The 17339-nt window shown below is 39.3% G+C and overlaps 1 protein-coding gene across 4 annotated transcripts in view; it reads right to left on the reverse strand.

Moving 5' to 3' along the window:
* Window positions 1-1719: 1719 nt before the first annotated feature.
* Window positions 1720-17339, reverse strand: part of AK4 (adenylate kinase 4) — an 84384-nt gene continuing 68764 nt past the window's right edge. For all 4 annotated transcript variants that reach the window (XM_004025918.5, XM_004025917.5, XM_055350062.1 and 1 more), the window contains exons 4-6: window positions 14938-15110; window positions 8991-9109; window positions 1720-7784 (exon numbers count right to left, since the gene is read on the reverse strand). In XM_004025918.5, coding sequence (XP_004025967.3) covers window positions 7670-7784; window positions 8991-9109; window positions 14938-15110 — 407 coding nt within the window. In that variant the 3' untranslated portion in view covers window positions 1720-7669. The remainder of the gene's footprint in view (window positions 7785-8990; window positions 9110-14937; window positions 15111-17339) is intronic.

Raw genomic sequence — 17339 nt, forward strand, 5'->3', positions numbered from 1 at the left:
GTGGCCTCCACCTGCCATGCATGCTCAGACTTTCTTGTGCCTACCATTTCCTCTGCTTGGGTTCCCTTTTGCATGCATCACTCAGCTCAGATATTAGCTCTTCCATGGGCTCTACTTGGCCAGCCAAGAGAGTTACTACTTCTGTTGTTTCCTTTATAGCGCAGTGATCAACTCCAACAGTCATGTATAGAGTAATCTAATAATATGGCCATCTCCTCCAGTACATTGTGAAGAAGTCTCGGGCAAAAACTGGGTCTGATTCATCTTTGCATCCCGAGAGAGTAAAAATGCATAATAAAAGAATTAAAGTTATAACTGGATAACAAGATATATTAGTCTTAGGCCCGGTTTTATCAGTCAGCTTGGGCTAAGTTATTCTGTGAAAATAAACTCTATCCAAATCTCAGTGGCTTATAAAACAAAGGTTTATTTTTAATGCACACTACTCATCTATGATGGATTGGCTACATCTGTGGTCCACGTCTTCACTTTAGGATCCAGGTTGAAAGAGCTCTGTGAGGTCGCCAGTCTCACTGCAAAGGAAAAGAATGGTGACCATGCCCTAGCTCCTAAAACTTCTGCTCAGAAGTGGCACACGTCATTTCTGCCCACATTTCACTGGTCAAAGCAAACCATATGTCCAAGCATGAAGCCAATGGGGCCAAGGTGTAAAATCCTCCCAAAAGAAGGGAAAGTGGCCAGGCACAGTGGCTTACTCCTGTAATCCAAGCACTTTGGGAGGCCAAGGTGGAAGGACCGCTTGAGCCCAGGAGTTTGAGACCAGCCTGGGCAACATAGTGAGACCCTGTCTCTACAAAAAAAAAATCAGAAAAAAAAAATTAGCCCATTGTGGCAAGCACCTGTAGTCTCAGCTACTAACGAGGCTGAGGCAGGAGGATCACATGAACCCAGGAGGTTGAGGCTGCACAGTGAGCCATGATTGCATCACTGCACTCCAGCCTGGGTGACAAAGCAAGACCTTGTCTCCAAAAAAAAAAAGGAGGGGACTGGACGGATGTCATTAAATTTAATACAATCTACCACATTCCATCCTCTTCAGTTCCCCTTTCCTCTGCCTTTTCAGCGGCATGGACAAGCCTTTACATGTTTCTCAGGCTCCTATGTCAGCTGGCTTCTGGCTGGGTTCAGCTAAGGGAAGCCGCCCCAGAGACAGGAGAGTGTGAGGCTGGGAAATGCCAGAGTATCTTTCCCCATCCCTCACTATCTCAGGGAGCTTCTCCTACAGCAGCTCTATTTTTTTTGTGGTTCTAGCTCCCATGTGATAGGCCTGCTATAGTTTCTGCTTCTGCTGAGTAATCCCAGATGCTACAACCTTAAGAGTCATATAATCTGATCTAGTTTCCTAATGTGTAAAACAGGGAAAGAATCTGCTCACATTATCTATTTCAAGAAAAAGAAAAATCCCTGGTTGTCTAGTGGTTAGGGGGAAAAAAACAAAGAATGTACATTAAAATTGTAAACAATAAAGTGCTGGACAAATAAGGAATTTAAGGGTATACGAATAAGGCAATATGGTGTAGTAGAAAAGAAAACAGGACTGGGGATAATAATTCTTGGTTCAAGATCTTGCTTTTCTGCAAATTGGAGACAACATTGTTGGTAATGTAGTGGTTGCAGAGACGCATCAATGAAAGTATTTGTGAAACTCTATATTATCAAGTATAAAAAGCTATACAAACATTAAATGAATTCGCTAGCTATAAGCAGAAAAAAACTTTATTTCTATCAAATTGAAAAGTATGAACCTTCAAGCAAGATAATCAACATAATCAATAATACAATTAACAGTTAGGATAGCATATACAGATCAGACTGGAGGTTTAGATACTTTGAAGCACATACACCAAAATTAACAGGGCCAGCAACTGTCCCACCGAGGAAAAGCACTCTGACTCATGATAAACACACGACTTCTGGGAAACTTGAGCTGACATTTCACAGGACAGTAAACCAAAGAGACGGGCTGTCATTGGGTTATAGAACTGATCTGAGCTTGAGAGGGATCACAGTGAAATGCCATTGTAACTCAACAATTTCCCCAGAGATCTGTTCATCTCGAAAACAGGAATATATAAAAATCAGTAGTACAAATTCTCATAAAACTAGAAAAGCCCTCTAAGCCCTAATATCCTTGGAGCTTACATAAAGACTGAGTTTTCATTTTTCTTCCCTTTAGTCTTCTCTAAATTAAATACAAAATAGTTTGTTATTTAGGACATTTCTGACTATATAGCCAAAGCTTTAAAATGAAGACAAGAATAATTTTTATAAAATGAATTAGACACATATCAACCCTAGGGGGAATCTTCAAGGTGGTCTGCTCCTTTGAAAAGCTTTAAACAGGAAAGCTTTTATTTAAAGAATGACACTGTGCTTCTGGGAATAACCTAATTATTACCAGAGGAAGGAATTCGTATCTATGCCATACAAGAGCTTTCATCCTTTAGAAATGTTTTACTGCAGTCTCTCTCTCTCTCTCTCACACACACACACACACACACAAAATGATCAAATTGGGGAACTCCCTGAAGCATACAGATAATGGCATTTATTCTGGCAAGAACTGTGCAAATTGTTACAAGAAAGATAAGGGATGGCAAGTATGAACAACTATATTTCAACAGATGCAGGAAGCAGATTTTTTTCACAGTTGAAATATGGCTTCTCAACCTCTGGGGCCTGCACACTTCTCATTTGGAAACCAGATTGGGTCAGTCACATGTGGAAAGAAATAACTTACTACCAGACCACATTTCCACATTAAAAGAAGTCTCCATTACCAGGTTATTTTTTTAAAAGACACCAAATAGACCAAGAGTTACTAAAAATTGAAGGAGATATTGAGAAAGCAAGTCATACTATGAACAGGACCTCACCTTATGAATTGCCTCTCTAGCAAAATCAACTGCAGAAAGGAAAGACACTGTCAAATGAAAGGTAATAAACAGAATTCTCAGGTGGACACAAATACCTCCTGAAATCCTGTAACCCAGCAGAGTACAGATGAGACACGCCCTCTGTAGATACAGTGTGCAACTACCAGTGTGACTCTGAGTGCCCGTTTCCTGTCTCTGCACCAAAGCACCAAAAACAGATTCCAGGCTGAAGCAAATATGTTGTTTTGTCTGTTAAAGAGAACAGGGAGCTCAAACTAGGGAAAGGTATAAAAAAGGCCATTTGAATTTCCTAATCCCTACAGGTACATGAAAACCCGTTTAAATAAAAAGGATTATTTCCATTTATAATAAAAGAAGGCAAGTTTAGATTATTACGTAGGTAATTGATGAGGATTTGATTAGCCAATGCATGTAATGTGCCTAACATGGAGTAAACAGACAGTACCTAGTGCCTATACCTGAACACACTTGGAAATATGTCGTATTTATTATTTGAGCAAAGACTTCCAGCAGGCTTCAACTCTTTGGACAAAAAGCTAATGTCAAATACTGAACTCAGGTTGCAGTGAACTAAACTTTATAAAAGCACTATTTTTTAGGGGTTTGTGCAGGTATCTTTCTAAAGTTATCCGGTCTCAACATCTTAAATAGCAGGAAAAACCACAGTGGCTCCTCGCTCCAAGAATCCTTCCTCATTGATGGCTATTCTTACCTTTCTGCTTCCCTACCAAAGAGATGGGCACACCTAGGGTAACAATGGAACTCATCTGAGCTTGGCTGCTAGAGGGCAGCAGGGGGGTGATCCCTGGGGAAGGACAAGATGGGAAGTGAATCTCCCCTGGTTACTGCCTTAACTGTTGCACAAGCAGATGGTGGGCAAAGGTTTGGATTTGGCATTCAGAGTCATGTTAATGTGTAATGGAATAGGCAATCGTACAAAAGTCAGGAGTTAACCTGTGTTCAATGCTTCATCATTGCTTGTTTACCTACCAGCATTTTAAGGAGGATTAGTTTATCATCAACGCCTGTTTGGAGTGGGAGTAAGGGGGTGATTTGTTCTGATCTCAGGAAGGAAAAGTGAGCAGGATCTGGATAGCTCCAAGGAGCTCAAAAGCCTATGTGTGAGCACCATGGCTGGGGACGGCTCAAGGGTAAAGGCCACTTCAGGGGCACAATCCAATGGACACCAAAAGAATAGGTAAGGAACACGAGCTTGCTTCCTTCATAGATTAGCCTGGGCCCAAGCCCAGCCTACTTTGACAGTCTTTTATTCTATTCATAAAGGAGGTCTTATGCAGGAAAACTAAGACTCTCATCTAGCAGCTTTCTTTTCTTAAGCGAAGAAAAAGGAATGTCATAAAAAGGTGAACATCACTTTGGTGAGCTCTGCTATTTTTTTTTTAAGAGAGAGGGTCTCGCTGTGTCGCCCAGGCTTGGGTGCAGAGGTGCAATCACAGGTCACTGCAGCCTCGAATTCCTAGGATCAAGCAATCCTCCTGCCTCAGTCTCCTGAGTAACTAGGACCGTAAGTGTACACCACGACTGGCTAATTTTTTACTTTTCTGTAGAGACGGAGTCTTGTGATATTGCCCAGCCTGGTCTTGAACTTTTGGCCTCCGACAACCTTCCCATCATGGCTTCCCAAAGCACTGGGACTACAGACATGGACTAGCTCCATTATTCTTGATGTGAGGCCATAAGCAGAACCAAGCAGACTCAAGGCCCTTGGTTGCTTGGACACAATTAGCTATTAATAACATCCAGGAAAAAGCTCAGTCTTCTGAGTCAGGAAAACCTGGGCTGGAGTCCTGGCTACACTAGTCACCAGCAGCAGAAGCCTGGGCAAGATGCTTCACATCCCTGGGACCCCTGTCTTCTTTGTTTATCAACATGAAATCATGGCTGTTTCACAGGATGCTAGAAAGATTAAATGAGATGTTTATGAAGGTCCTAAAACTGCACATTTCACTCAGTAGGTTTTCAATAAACAGTACCTATCTTAAGTCTGCGTTAGTGTTGGAGGGTATTAAATATAGCAGCCTTTCCAAGTTCTACGTAAGAAAGAAGCCTGTTAGGATAATGGAAGCAAATTGAATTAAGAGCTGGGTAGAATGACAGAATGCGAGGTCAGGTTGGCATCTTAGAAACCATCTGAACCACTCTCTTTGCTTAAAGGTGAAGGAATGGTCATGTGTGGCAATAGAAAAAAAAAAACAAACAAACAAGAAAAGATGTCCCTTTAATTTTACTTTTGTCAAAACATTTTCAAGATTAATTTTTACAAAATCATTTAAGGGAAAACTAGTGAGTTTGTTGAAGAAAACAAGAAATAGATTTTTTTAAAGCCATTGACCACAAAATAAGCATTATGTTTCAAAGACCATGAAAAAGTTATTTGTCTCTTTTTGGTCTCAATTAGCGAGGGAGGTGAGACCAAACTGCTCAACTGCTGGACAATCTCAGCAAACACACCCACTGTTGAGACTTACTGAGTGACTCAATGTTGGCTAGAATTGTCCATTTAGCTGGAGGGGAAGAGGGAGGGAAGGATGGATGGAGGAGTGAAGTATGGAAGCAGGGATCAGGCCACTTCCCGTACCTCTCCTAAACTCCAAAAGCAATGATCACATTGGAGGGTCAGCTAAACACAAAGGGAAGTAAAGAAAGAAGTTTGAAGATTTTCCTGTTTCCAAAAATCACATACTTTCCTCTTTTGAGTATTCTATAGAATAACTCTCTACATTTCCTAGTTTGTGGAAATTTTCTCTATGGCATAACTACTCTAAATTGTGCAATTTTCCTCATATCAGACTTATTTTTCTCTATACCTGGTTCCCTAGCAAACCTGAGCTTTATTTATATATCTGATATGCACCCCATCTCCAGAGCTGGCATTCAATTGCAACTCTAAATTCTAAAGTGCTCAGAGTCAATATAATGCACTGACGATTCAGACCTGACTGGGCATTTTCACTGCATAAATCTAAAAAGTAAACAATCTCATTATGTTTGAGAGGATGGATGGGGAGAAGACTGGTCTATATTTCCACTAAGGTAGCCAAGAAATATTCACATGAAGGGACAATGGGAGAGGAGCTGACAAGAGTTTGGGCAGTACTTAGAAGGAAGATGCATTCGTTATCATATAGATTACATATGGCAGTGAATTGACAGAGGATTCACTGGGGCATCTTCAGAAAGTAAGTAATGTGTTTCAACACCACTTAAGTGTTAAAATAGGCTTCTTTTCTTCTCGCCAGTATGAAGTTAGACAGGAGTCACTCCCAAGAATAGTAAAGGACACTCGCTGGGTACAGTCATGATGGGTGAAGAAGGGATACATATTTTTAAGGCAGCAGGAATAAATTTCATCATCCTTCCAAGAAGACAGCAAGAATTATTCAAGGTGGCCACCAAGTCTGGAAACCAGGCAAATCTTTTAACAAATGGTTTACTGATATGTTATAATGAATGATAAAATATTAGTATCTAATTCTAGACTTTATGGCCACCCCATAGGATGAATCTTTGGAACAGAAAAAAAAATAAAGAATTTGTTTTCTCATAATCATAAAGCTCTTACACTCAGTCCAGGCACAGCTAGTACAACATTCTGCTCAACCCCACAGGCTCCATTCCCTTTACCACATATTTATAATATGTTTGGGTCACTCATAGGAGTGAAACACTGTCAGCATCAATAGTTAGCAGCACTTTCAAAATACATTTTATTGTCCCGAATAGAAACCTTAACTATTCAATTAGTCCAGTAATTCCAAATGGTCTTATTACTTCTATACATAAGATATGATCTTACAACATTTATGTGGCTAAATACTTCACTTCCCATGCTTTTTGAGGATTCCCAAAAGACTTTAGGGGGTTCCCAAGACTTTTAGGGGTTTTTTTTTCACAATAAAAGAAAGGAACAGTGTCAATCCATAGAGTCAGACCAGCAGTTTAATAAGATCCTCTTCATAGCTCAGTTCTCAGTGCATACAGAGATTCAATATAGCCCCATCGCTCTCAGTTCTTAGAATCTGAGAGGGATAAGAGCAATAACTATTGTTTAAAAGCCTAAGAGTGAAAACAGATGTCAAAAAAAAAAAAAAAAAAAGAAGAAGCCAAATTCTTTCATCCCAGGATGTCTGAAAAGGAGAGACTCTATGGAGTGTGGATGTAGAAAAGGAGTTATTCCTACTGGAAAAAAATGAACTGTGGACACAGTCACTCAAGACCAGAGAAACAACCACTATGAGTAAGTAGCTTCAATTTCACTGTTACCAGGAGGGCACACACCAGAAAGCCTGGGACAAAGCCTGGGCTAGAGCCCTCAGGATTCATTCTCAGGCTTCCTGGTGCTGTGGTTCAACAGCCTTTGTGGGGATGGGGAGAACCAGAGACTATCACCCTCACATGGAAAAAATATTACCACAGCAACAGCTGTCAAAAACCAGCTGGAGCTGAAGTTACACACCATTTGAAATCCACACTGTACTTGCTTTCTTGTGATGGGCTTGAGACATGTGCAGAGACACCTTAAACATGTGTAGGTGACCACCCTTTTGAAAGGCAGAGGAGGGCCTCTTCATGAACTCTTTCTACTCATTTGTTTTCCTATCAGTTCACCATTTCAACTAGAAAAGATGCTGCAAGCTACCTCAGCTAGCTTCTAATTTGGACACAGCACCAATACTACACACACTATTGAATGAATGACCACATCTTCCTGGTTCTTCCATTGGGCAGGGTCAATATGCTTCTTTGGACTGAATAGGTGTGATCTTGTTTGAGAAAAGTGTGTAAACGTAGGGCCAGATTTTGTTCGTCTCCGTTCCGGAAAATTGGTGGAGCACTCCTCGGCTCCTGAAAAACAAAGTCCAACATACAATGGCTTTTTAGGTTTCTTTTCCACGTATTAGTGCAGAAGATCCTAGATATAAAACAAGCATGATCTCATGGTCTGTATCATATACCACACTAAGTGCTAAAACAGCTCCTTTCAAAGGTATCAACACCTCCACTGGGTGTACCTAAATAAGGTCATAGCTTTTGCAATTCTGGTATGCTTACCATGATGCCACCTTTTTTCTCCCCCTTTAAAACATATCAAAGAATAGCATTATAGGGGCCATTCCAAATGTGCCCCAATATATAATTTTCAAAAGCGAACCACTGAAAAGCTTTACTAAAACCTATATTACTTAGTCAATCATGGAATACATAATTGATGTATCATAATAATATGATCATAAAACTCTGATCTTAAGGTTTGCTAAATTTTGGGGGGGACTACAAGGCCAGAAAGTGATTGTAACAGAGTATAAACTGCTGTTTTGAATGCACTCAGCATAAAGTTTTGTTTGACTTGCATGTTATTTAAAAAATTTAAATATGTTGCCAATATGAAAACTGAGATTCCCCCTCACACACATACACACAGAAAACCAGATTTCTGCTATTCCTGAAAAATGGGAATCATTGGCCTGCGTGCCCTAGAATGATAACTGGCCGGACAGCCCAAGACCTGTCCAGTTCAACTGTCACTCAACTGTCTAGCTTGACACATCCCCCACCATGTTTGAGACTCATTTCCAATACCTGCCCTAGCCCCTGCAGCCATTTGAATTTTTAATCTCTGGTTTACGGTTTTAGCCTTTTTTTGTTAAACTCCTTACAGACACTTCAAGAAGGGACACACCAAAAGTGTCTTCTAATCTTCTATCCAAACCATATATTTATATGTGGGAGTATCAACATATGTGGGACCACTATCTCAGTCACTTGAATTTTTAAGAAAATGAAAATAAATCTCAATGTTGTTTTACATCCAAAGCAAACAGAGATGATCAGGTTTGGGTCCTTATGTTCTAACAGTTTCAGGATAAAAGTATTGAACCTTATCTTTCATGTACAGCTCCAGCATTTCATCTGACTTCCGGGAAGGTCTTCGATCGCTAGTGTTTATCTGTCTTAAAGAAACACTACTCTGCCTCAGCCCCGTGTTCTTCCCAGCAGGCTCCACACCTTTCCAGTCTGTCCTTTGTCATGAAAATATTGAGGCACACTCACTTGTATAATTCAATGACTGGCTTTGCCACGTCTTTGTACTGTCTTAGCCTGGCAGCAACTGCTTCAGGTTTATCATCCTCCTGCTGGACTAATGGTTCACCAGTGACGTCATCAATACCCTACAAATACCAAATAAACCAATTAATATAGACAACAGTTGGGCCATTTCATAGGTTAAAAACTTTTCTGTGCAAAACCATGTATTCATCTTTAACTCCTACCACATGATGAATTAGGCCTTGGTGACAGTGGTAATTTTAAGAGTAGTAGAAAAAGAAATAGCACACTTAACAGTATGTTAACCTTATTTCCTGGGAGCTGACATTAAATCTTTATTAACATTTCAGATCCTTTCAAACATGTTCCAGTGCTGTTGATAAATGGTACTTTCAATTCAGCCTAAAATTCCATGCAACCTCTTCCAACAACAAACCTTGTCATCTTGGTTCTCTAAATATCCCTAAAACTACCTTGTCTTCTAAAATAAAGCCTGAGTTCTTAATGCGGAAAACAAAATCTCAAAAAAACAACTTGGCTTACTTAGGAAAAATACCAATCTAGCAGAATACAGTTCAGTACCATCTCTGCCAGCTTTCCAATTCTATTCTGGAGCTTCTATGAAATTTCTCTTATTCAGGTTATTTTACTAGATCAAATAATGACATACACTGTAGGAACATACAGAAGGGAAAAAAAACTGAAGTGACTGTGTCCTCACCTAAATTACATTACTCAAAAGGGAAGCTGGTGTTGGATTTGTTAAATCCTTTATTTTAGCTTTTCTTATGTGTTGCTTCTTTCTCAATGTAAAACAAAAAATATACCTTAACTGCTAGTTCTGATTAATACAGGTTTTATTTTATTTATTTATTTATTTTAAGACGGAGTCTCACTCTGTTGCCCAGGCTGGAGTGCAATGGCTCGATCTCGGCTCACTGCAACCTCCGCCTCCCGGGTTCAAGTGATTCTCCTGCCTCAGCCGAACAGGTGGGATTACAGGTGCCTGCCACCATGCCCAGCTAATTTTTGTATTTTTAGTAGAGACAGTGTGGTTCACCATGTTGGTCAGGCTGGTCTCAAACTCCTGATCTGAGGTGATCCACCTGCCTCGGCCTCCCAAAGTGCTGGTATTACAGGCATAAGCCACTGCGCCTGGCTGGTTTTATGTATTTGATTTGAAAATGTATATGATTTTCTGCAGTATGTTTGTCTAATTATTTTGCTAGCTTTCTATTCCCCCCCAAAATCTCATGAAGGACATTATAATAAAGTTATAGCTGATATCATACATAAGGTTAAATATTGAATACTTACTATAAGTTTGGGGAAAAAGGCAAGAACCCCCCACTCTCATCATATGTGATAACATTTATCAGTTGGTTGGGGTGCAGTGGCTCATGCCTATAATCTCAGCACTTTGGGAGGCCAAGGCGGGCGGATCACTTAAGGTCAGGAGTTTGAGACCAGCCTGGCCAACATGGCAAAACCCCGTCTCTACTAAAAATACAAAAATTAGCAGGATGTGGTGGCAGGTGCCTGTATTCTCAACTACTCGAGAGTCTGAGGCAGGAGAATCACTTGAACCCGGGGGCGGAGGTTGCAGTGAAATCGTGTCACTGCACACCAGCCTGGGTGACAGAGCGAGACACTGTCTCAAAAAATTTTTTTTTAATAAAAATAATAAAAAATAAAAAATAACATTTATTTTAGTGAAACTCTTAACCACTAAAATTAAGGAAAAGAGAAACAGAAGGCATGAATTAGAATATTTAAAAAATGACATATTTAAAGGTGTATTAAAATAGGAATTATTAAATTACCCATGACAATCAGGGATAAACATTCTGAGAACTGAAAAATTATAATTAAAAAAAAAAAAACCTTGATTTTCAATTTGTTTTAATCTCCCCAGGAATCATGCCTCCTTAAAATTGCAAAATGGACACGTTTTGAATTTTGCCTCCCACATCCATGACTATTACTCACCAGGGGAGATAGTCACAAGAAATAAACCTGTCAAAAGGTAGGCCAGAACAGAACTGAGAGGCACAGGCAACTCAACTGGATAATCAGAAACTGGCTATAAATTTGAAACGCACTAAAATTCCATTACAGCTCAGGGCCTCGGGTATATGACTTATTCTTATGATTTATGAGTGAGCCATGTAATTATCACATGTGTATTCTATGGTTGTTAACCCAACATGACGAGAGAGATGGGGATGGGAGAAGGCTATATATTACCTCTATTGCCACCTTCTTTATTTTACTTACAGCCACAAGGCTCAGAAAGTCATTTCCAGAATTTCAGAGCATCAGCAAATACAACCCTGTTTCCAAAAAGCAGAATGATGCTAGAGCAACAGCGTCCCTCCTTCCCAGGGAATCCGGCCACCACTGACATAGGAGTTAAGAAGAAATCACTTAGGCAGATGGTAAGGGCATGGGAATCCTCAGTAAGGCTTTTCTCTTTAATGAAAAGCAGCCCCAAATCATTTTCTAACAAAGAGCAGCCTGTAAAGTCGAGCTGCAGACATAGACAAGCAAGCTGGGAGCTTGCACGGGGGAATGCTGGCAGGAACTAGGGACTAGACATGTTCAAGATGGCGGCTCCATCTTCCCTTCTCTTTGTCAGCCACATGTACTATCAGAAGCAGGACAGGGAGAGTTCATTTGTATAATAAGGTTAGGGTGGGGCCACCAGCCTTTCCCCAGCACTATGTAAATGTCATGCCTGATCCAAACAATCTGTGAGCCCTATGTAAATCAGACACCATCTCCTCACCCTGGACTATAAAATCCAGGGCATCCACCACCAGCTGGTCTTTTCCACTTGGAGCCCCTTCTATCTCTGTAGAGAGGGCTGTTTCTCTTTCTCTTCTCTTCTGCCTATTAAACCTCCGCTCCTAAACTCCTTGCATCCGTGTCCTAAATTTTCCTGGCATGAGATGACGAACCCCAGGGTATATATCCCAGACAACATAGCCACTTCACCACAGCTGGTAGAGCTGGTCTAGGTTAGCACTTTCACTATGGTCTTCAAAAGCAGCATGGTAATTGCAGATGTTCTTTGAGGGAAACCCAGGCTTTGAAAAGCAACTCAGTGGTAAGGCTTTTCAAATTTTATGAGAATCTCTGCGTCAGCAGGTCTGGACAAATGCAAAATATAAAGCGTCTGTGTTGGACTTCAGTGTTCCCATCTGTATTGTCAGAACCTTTTTACTCCCACCCATTTTTTTCCCCCATCACAGCTTCTTGAGACAGATATCAGGAAGGGATCTAATACAAGAATTACAGAATTTTTATGTTTTTTGGAGGTGGGAGGGAGGCCAGGTCTTACTCTGTCGCCCAGGCTGAAGTGCAGTGGCACAATCACAGCTCACTACAGCCTTGACCTCCCAGGCCAACAGGCCTGGCCTGCTTTTACATTTTTAAAAGACTTCAAAAGGAGTGCTTAGTGAAAAAGTCTCACTGGGACTTTACTGACACAATGGCACCCAGGAGTTGGAAAGCCATTCTTAGCCCCTTGAAGAAATTTTCTATAGTAATTACTGACTCCATCTATATCCAAGTGTAATGTTTCCATAAAGACTAACCTAGTAAGGCACGTATTCCACATTTGAATAACAAGTAATACTATCTACCACCCAAAACTGGAGTTCACTATTATATGATAAAGACAGCTCAATCTGTCTTTATCAGATAGTCTTTATCATAAACCAAATAGTCTTTATCAAAAAAAAATAATTCTTTAAGAAAATTTGTTAAAATATCTTTACACATATACCTTTACACATGTCTAATTTTAGGTAACTGTATCAATGTTATACTTTGAACTGTTTAAGGGTAATCTTTTTATTCCTTTAAGCCTTCACTTAACTACCCACTCTGCACATCAACTATGATTCCTTTCCCTCATCCAGTTCCAGCCCAGGATACAGCCCTCATGACTTTCTCCCTGATCTTATAAAGCTATAGATCACACACTCACACACACAAACAGATATACGTAAAGAGGTGTAGTCCCTGTTTTACAAAAATGGGATCATTCTGCTGTTTGCCCTTCTCATTGAAAAATACTTTCAGGGCCATGCACAGTGGCTCATACCTGTCATCTCAGCACTTTGGGAGGCCGAGGTAGGTGGATCACTTGAGATCAGGGGTTCGAGACCAGCCTGGCTAGCAGAGTGAAACCCTGTCTCTACTAAAAATACAAAAACTAGCCAGGCATGCTGGCACACGCCTGTAATCCCAGCTACTCATACTCAGGAGGCTGAGGCAGAAAAATCACTTGAACCCAGGAGGCGGACGTTGCAGTGAGCTGAGATCACGCCACTGCACTCCAGCCTGGGTGATGGAGCGAGACTCCATCTCAGAAAAGAAAATAAAAAAGAAAAACACTTTCAGAAGATTTCTCCATGTCAAAAAACTATAATGCTCACCTAGCAGAATGGCTGAAATCTAAAACACTTACTACACTAAATACTGGTGATGATATGGAGAAATAGAAACATTTAGTGCTGGTGGAAATGCAAAATCAAATAACCAGTTTGGAAGACAATTTGCCAGTTACTCACAAAGCTAAAATATACACTTACAATCCAGCAATTACACTCCTTGGTCTTTACCCAAAATAGTTGAAAACTTACATTTTGCACAAAACTCTGCACATGAATATTTGGAGCAGCTTTATTCATAAACGCCAAGACATGGAACCAAGATGTTCTTCAAAACGAATAAACTGTGGTACATCCATACAATGGAACATTATTCACTTACAAAAATAAATGAGCTACCAAGCCTCCAAAAAACAAAGAATGTGTAGTGCATATCACTAAGTGAAAGGAGCCAAGTCTGATAAGTAGATATACTATATGATTCCAACGATATGACATTCTATAGAAGGCAAAATTATAAGGACAGTAAAAAGATCTGTAGTTTTCAGAAGTCTGGGGAAAATCAGGGAGGAATTAATAGGTAGAGCACAGGAAATATAAATTATAAGACCATGAAACTATTCTGTATAATGCAGTAATGATGGAAAAATGTCATGTCATTGTGCATTTGTCAAAATCCATAGACTATGAAAGAGAAAATGAAAACGTCAATGCAAACTATGAATTTTAGTTAATAACTTTTCTATATTAGTTTATTAACTGTAACAAATGTACTACACTAATGTAAAATGCTAATAATGAAGAAGCTAGGGTGAGGGAGGGGATTTTCCATTTAATTTTTATGTAAACCTAAAGCTTATCTAAAAATCAAGTACATTAATTTTTAAGTAGTGCTAATTCATTCTTTTTACTGACTATATTATATTCCAAGATGGTATAAATATTCTCCAATGTATTTAACCATTCCACTACAGATGGACATTCATTTGCTTTTTTGGTATTTTTTTGGTTTTGTTTTTTGCCCACTACAGCAACATTGAAACAAGCATCAACCTATACATGACCTAACCTGCTAATGCTTCCATTTCCACAGCTATTCTCTTAAAAGTAGCCTGAATTAAATTATTTACTTAAAATTCTGAATGTACATTGTTATGTTGCTTTAAAAAGAGGCTAGTAATACTTCAGCTAACAAAAAAAGGGAGCATTATTTTCCCCAGATCCCACCAGCAATAGACTTTTAGTTTTATTTTTTAAATAAAATAAATATAATTATATACATTGTATACATATATTTATCAGTAATAAATATAAAATTAAAAATTTTTATATTTTGATTTTGCCAGTCCAATAGATCCAAGGTGATATACTATTTAAATACTTAAATGTCCCTTCCCTGACAACTACATTTGAACATTTAAAAAATGTTTTTTGGTCATGTAGATTTGTTCTTTTTTTGAATGGTCTACTCATATCCTTTTCTCCACTTTTCAATGGAAATTGTTTGTCTTTTTCTTGTCAGGTTGTGAAAGCACTTTGTATATTCTTACATGTACATGAGGTGGATTGAAGTCCAGGTTATATACCCTTCCGCTAGGAGGGTGAATCCAACGGCGGCTGAGACGATCTTTAAGTGTTTCAAATGGAATATTCAAACTGATCACTAGATCCACTTCACAGATTTTGTCCAGGGCTTCGGCTTGTCCTAATGTCCTAGGAAAACCTAAATGCCAAAAACAAAACAAGTGAAATGCAAGCTATTGCCCAATTCCAATTAGTTCTTGAAACATTTTCAGTGACAGAATTAAATCTGCATATACCATTCTAAAAGGAGCTTTATACTATCTGGGTGATGGGATCATTTGCATCCCAAACCTTAGCACCACATAATAAACCCATGTCACAAACCTGCACATGTATCCTCTGAATCTAAAAGTTGAAATTATTTTTTAAAAATGAGCTTTAACCAAGAATATCTACCTCCATAAATGTAATATTAAAATAAAATATGCTATTCTATAACCTAGCTTCTGCATTTGGAAGACTCAAAGATTAAGGAATCATATGATAAAAATGTAAAATGCGCTAAACTAAAAATCACTAAACCAGTCCTGGCTCTAGTCCTTTCTCTGCTCTTAACTACCTGTGTGACCTCAGGCAAGTTACATCACCTCCATTTCCACTTCTGTTAAAAAAGTGAAGGGAAAGCATTTTATCTTACATCATTTTAACACTAGCCATTTATGAGTAGGTTCTTAGGTTAGCAAAAATAACTATATACATTTATTTTAGAGTCTAAATCAATTAAAGTATGATCCTCCATCCAGACCTTCACCTGAGTCTGCACTTTAACCAAGGTAGGCAATCTGATTAACAGCATGGTGACTATCATAAATACTGTATTGTACACTTGAAATGTGCTCAGAGTTGATTTTCAGGATTCTCGCCACACACATAAGAAATCATACCTATGTGAGATGATGGATATGTTAATTATTAAACCTAACTGTGGTAATCATTTCACACTGTATGTATCAAAGCATCACATTGTACACCTTAAATATATACACTTACTTGTCAAGTATACCGCGATAAAGCTGGAAAAAATTTGAAATTGTTTTAAGTCTATTTAAAGATTTTAAAAGGAACTAGAGCTTTTAAATCTATTGGGATAATGCGAAACTTATTCTTTCTACTTTTCTAAATGTGTGGAAATAACAAAATTAAAATTTGGGCTCATGGGCATCTCTTCCTTTTCTGATTTAAGTATAAGCTCTGGGTGACCTCAGGAGTTAGGTCATATGACCCCAAATTACACTTTTCTTCAGAGACTGACCTGTTTAAATGTAACTCCAGGTTTGGCTCTGGTGGGGCTACACAGTGGTAACTTTTTCCTAAACAAATCACTCCAGTTTATCTGCTCTGACAAAAATCTTGCTGGATCTACTATCATTTTTTTAAAAAATGTCTTTATATCCTAGCTAAAGAACCAGGTAGATGAAGAGCTGAAAGTATAATAAAAGATGCAACATCCAGAAGAGAAACTTTAAATCCATTCAGATAAGGATACCAGCCCATCTCTACTCTTTCAAAATTGGAAGTATCAAGATGACAACTTAAAAATGGGTATTCATGGCCCTGTAGCACTTACAGTTCAAAGAATTCCTTTCCTTACTGCAGGAAGTTGGTGGCTCAAACATGAATATGCAGCACTGCATTGAAACCCCTAAGTCTGTGTGAATGCTAGGCTGATTTCTGAGTGCTCACTGAGTTGAATGTGACAAAATCCAGCCACGCTACTGCTTCAGATACCTATTGCTTGCTAACTCTCCAATGCTTCCTCCAAAGCCTTCCTTACTGCCTGTGAGCCATCCACATAAAGTCCCCTCTCAATGACTGTCAGGTTCTGCCTTTCCCTGGACAACTCACTCTTCACTAAAATGTCAAGATGGCAATTGGAATAAAAAGTTGCCTGCAAGGCCAGGCACAGTCGCTCACACCTGTAATCTCAACACTTTAGGAGGCCGAGGCAGTGGGATCACTTGAGGCCAGGAATTCAAGGCCAGCCTTGAATTCAAGGCAATGTAGAGAGAACCCATCTCTACCAAAACTAAAAATTAAAAAACTGCTTTTACTGGTGATGCATGCCTGTAGTTACAGGTACTTGGGAAGCTGAGGTGGGAGGATTACTTGAGCCCAAGGAGTTCAAGGCTGCAGTGAGCTACAATCACACTACTGCACTCCAGCCTGGGTGACAGAGTGAGATAGTGAGCTCCTGTCTCAAAAAAAAAAAAAAAAGAAGAAAAGAAAGAAAAGGAGGACAGAGAGACAGAGAGAAAGAGAAAGAAAGAAAAAAAAAGAAAGGTACCTACAGCCCAAACAACCTCAAGATCATCTATAAACTCTTTCCCCGCAAACCTCTGCCACATCAATGAAAAGCATTTTCTAAAGC

Source organism: Gorilla gorilla, chromosome 1 (genome assembly GCF_029281585.2).
Source record: "Gorilla gorilla gorilla isolate KB3781 chromosome 1, NHGRI_mGorGor1-v2.1_pri, whole genome shotgun sequence".
In the NCBI taxonomy this organism is placed as follows: Eukaryota; Metazoa; Chordata; class Mammalia; order Primates; family Hominidae; genus Gorilla; species Gorilla gorilla.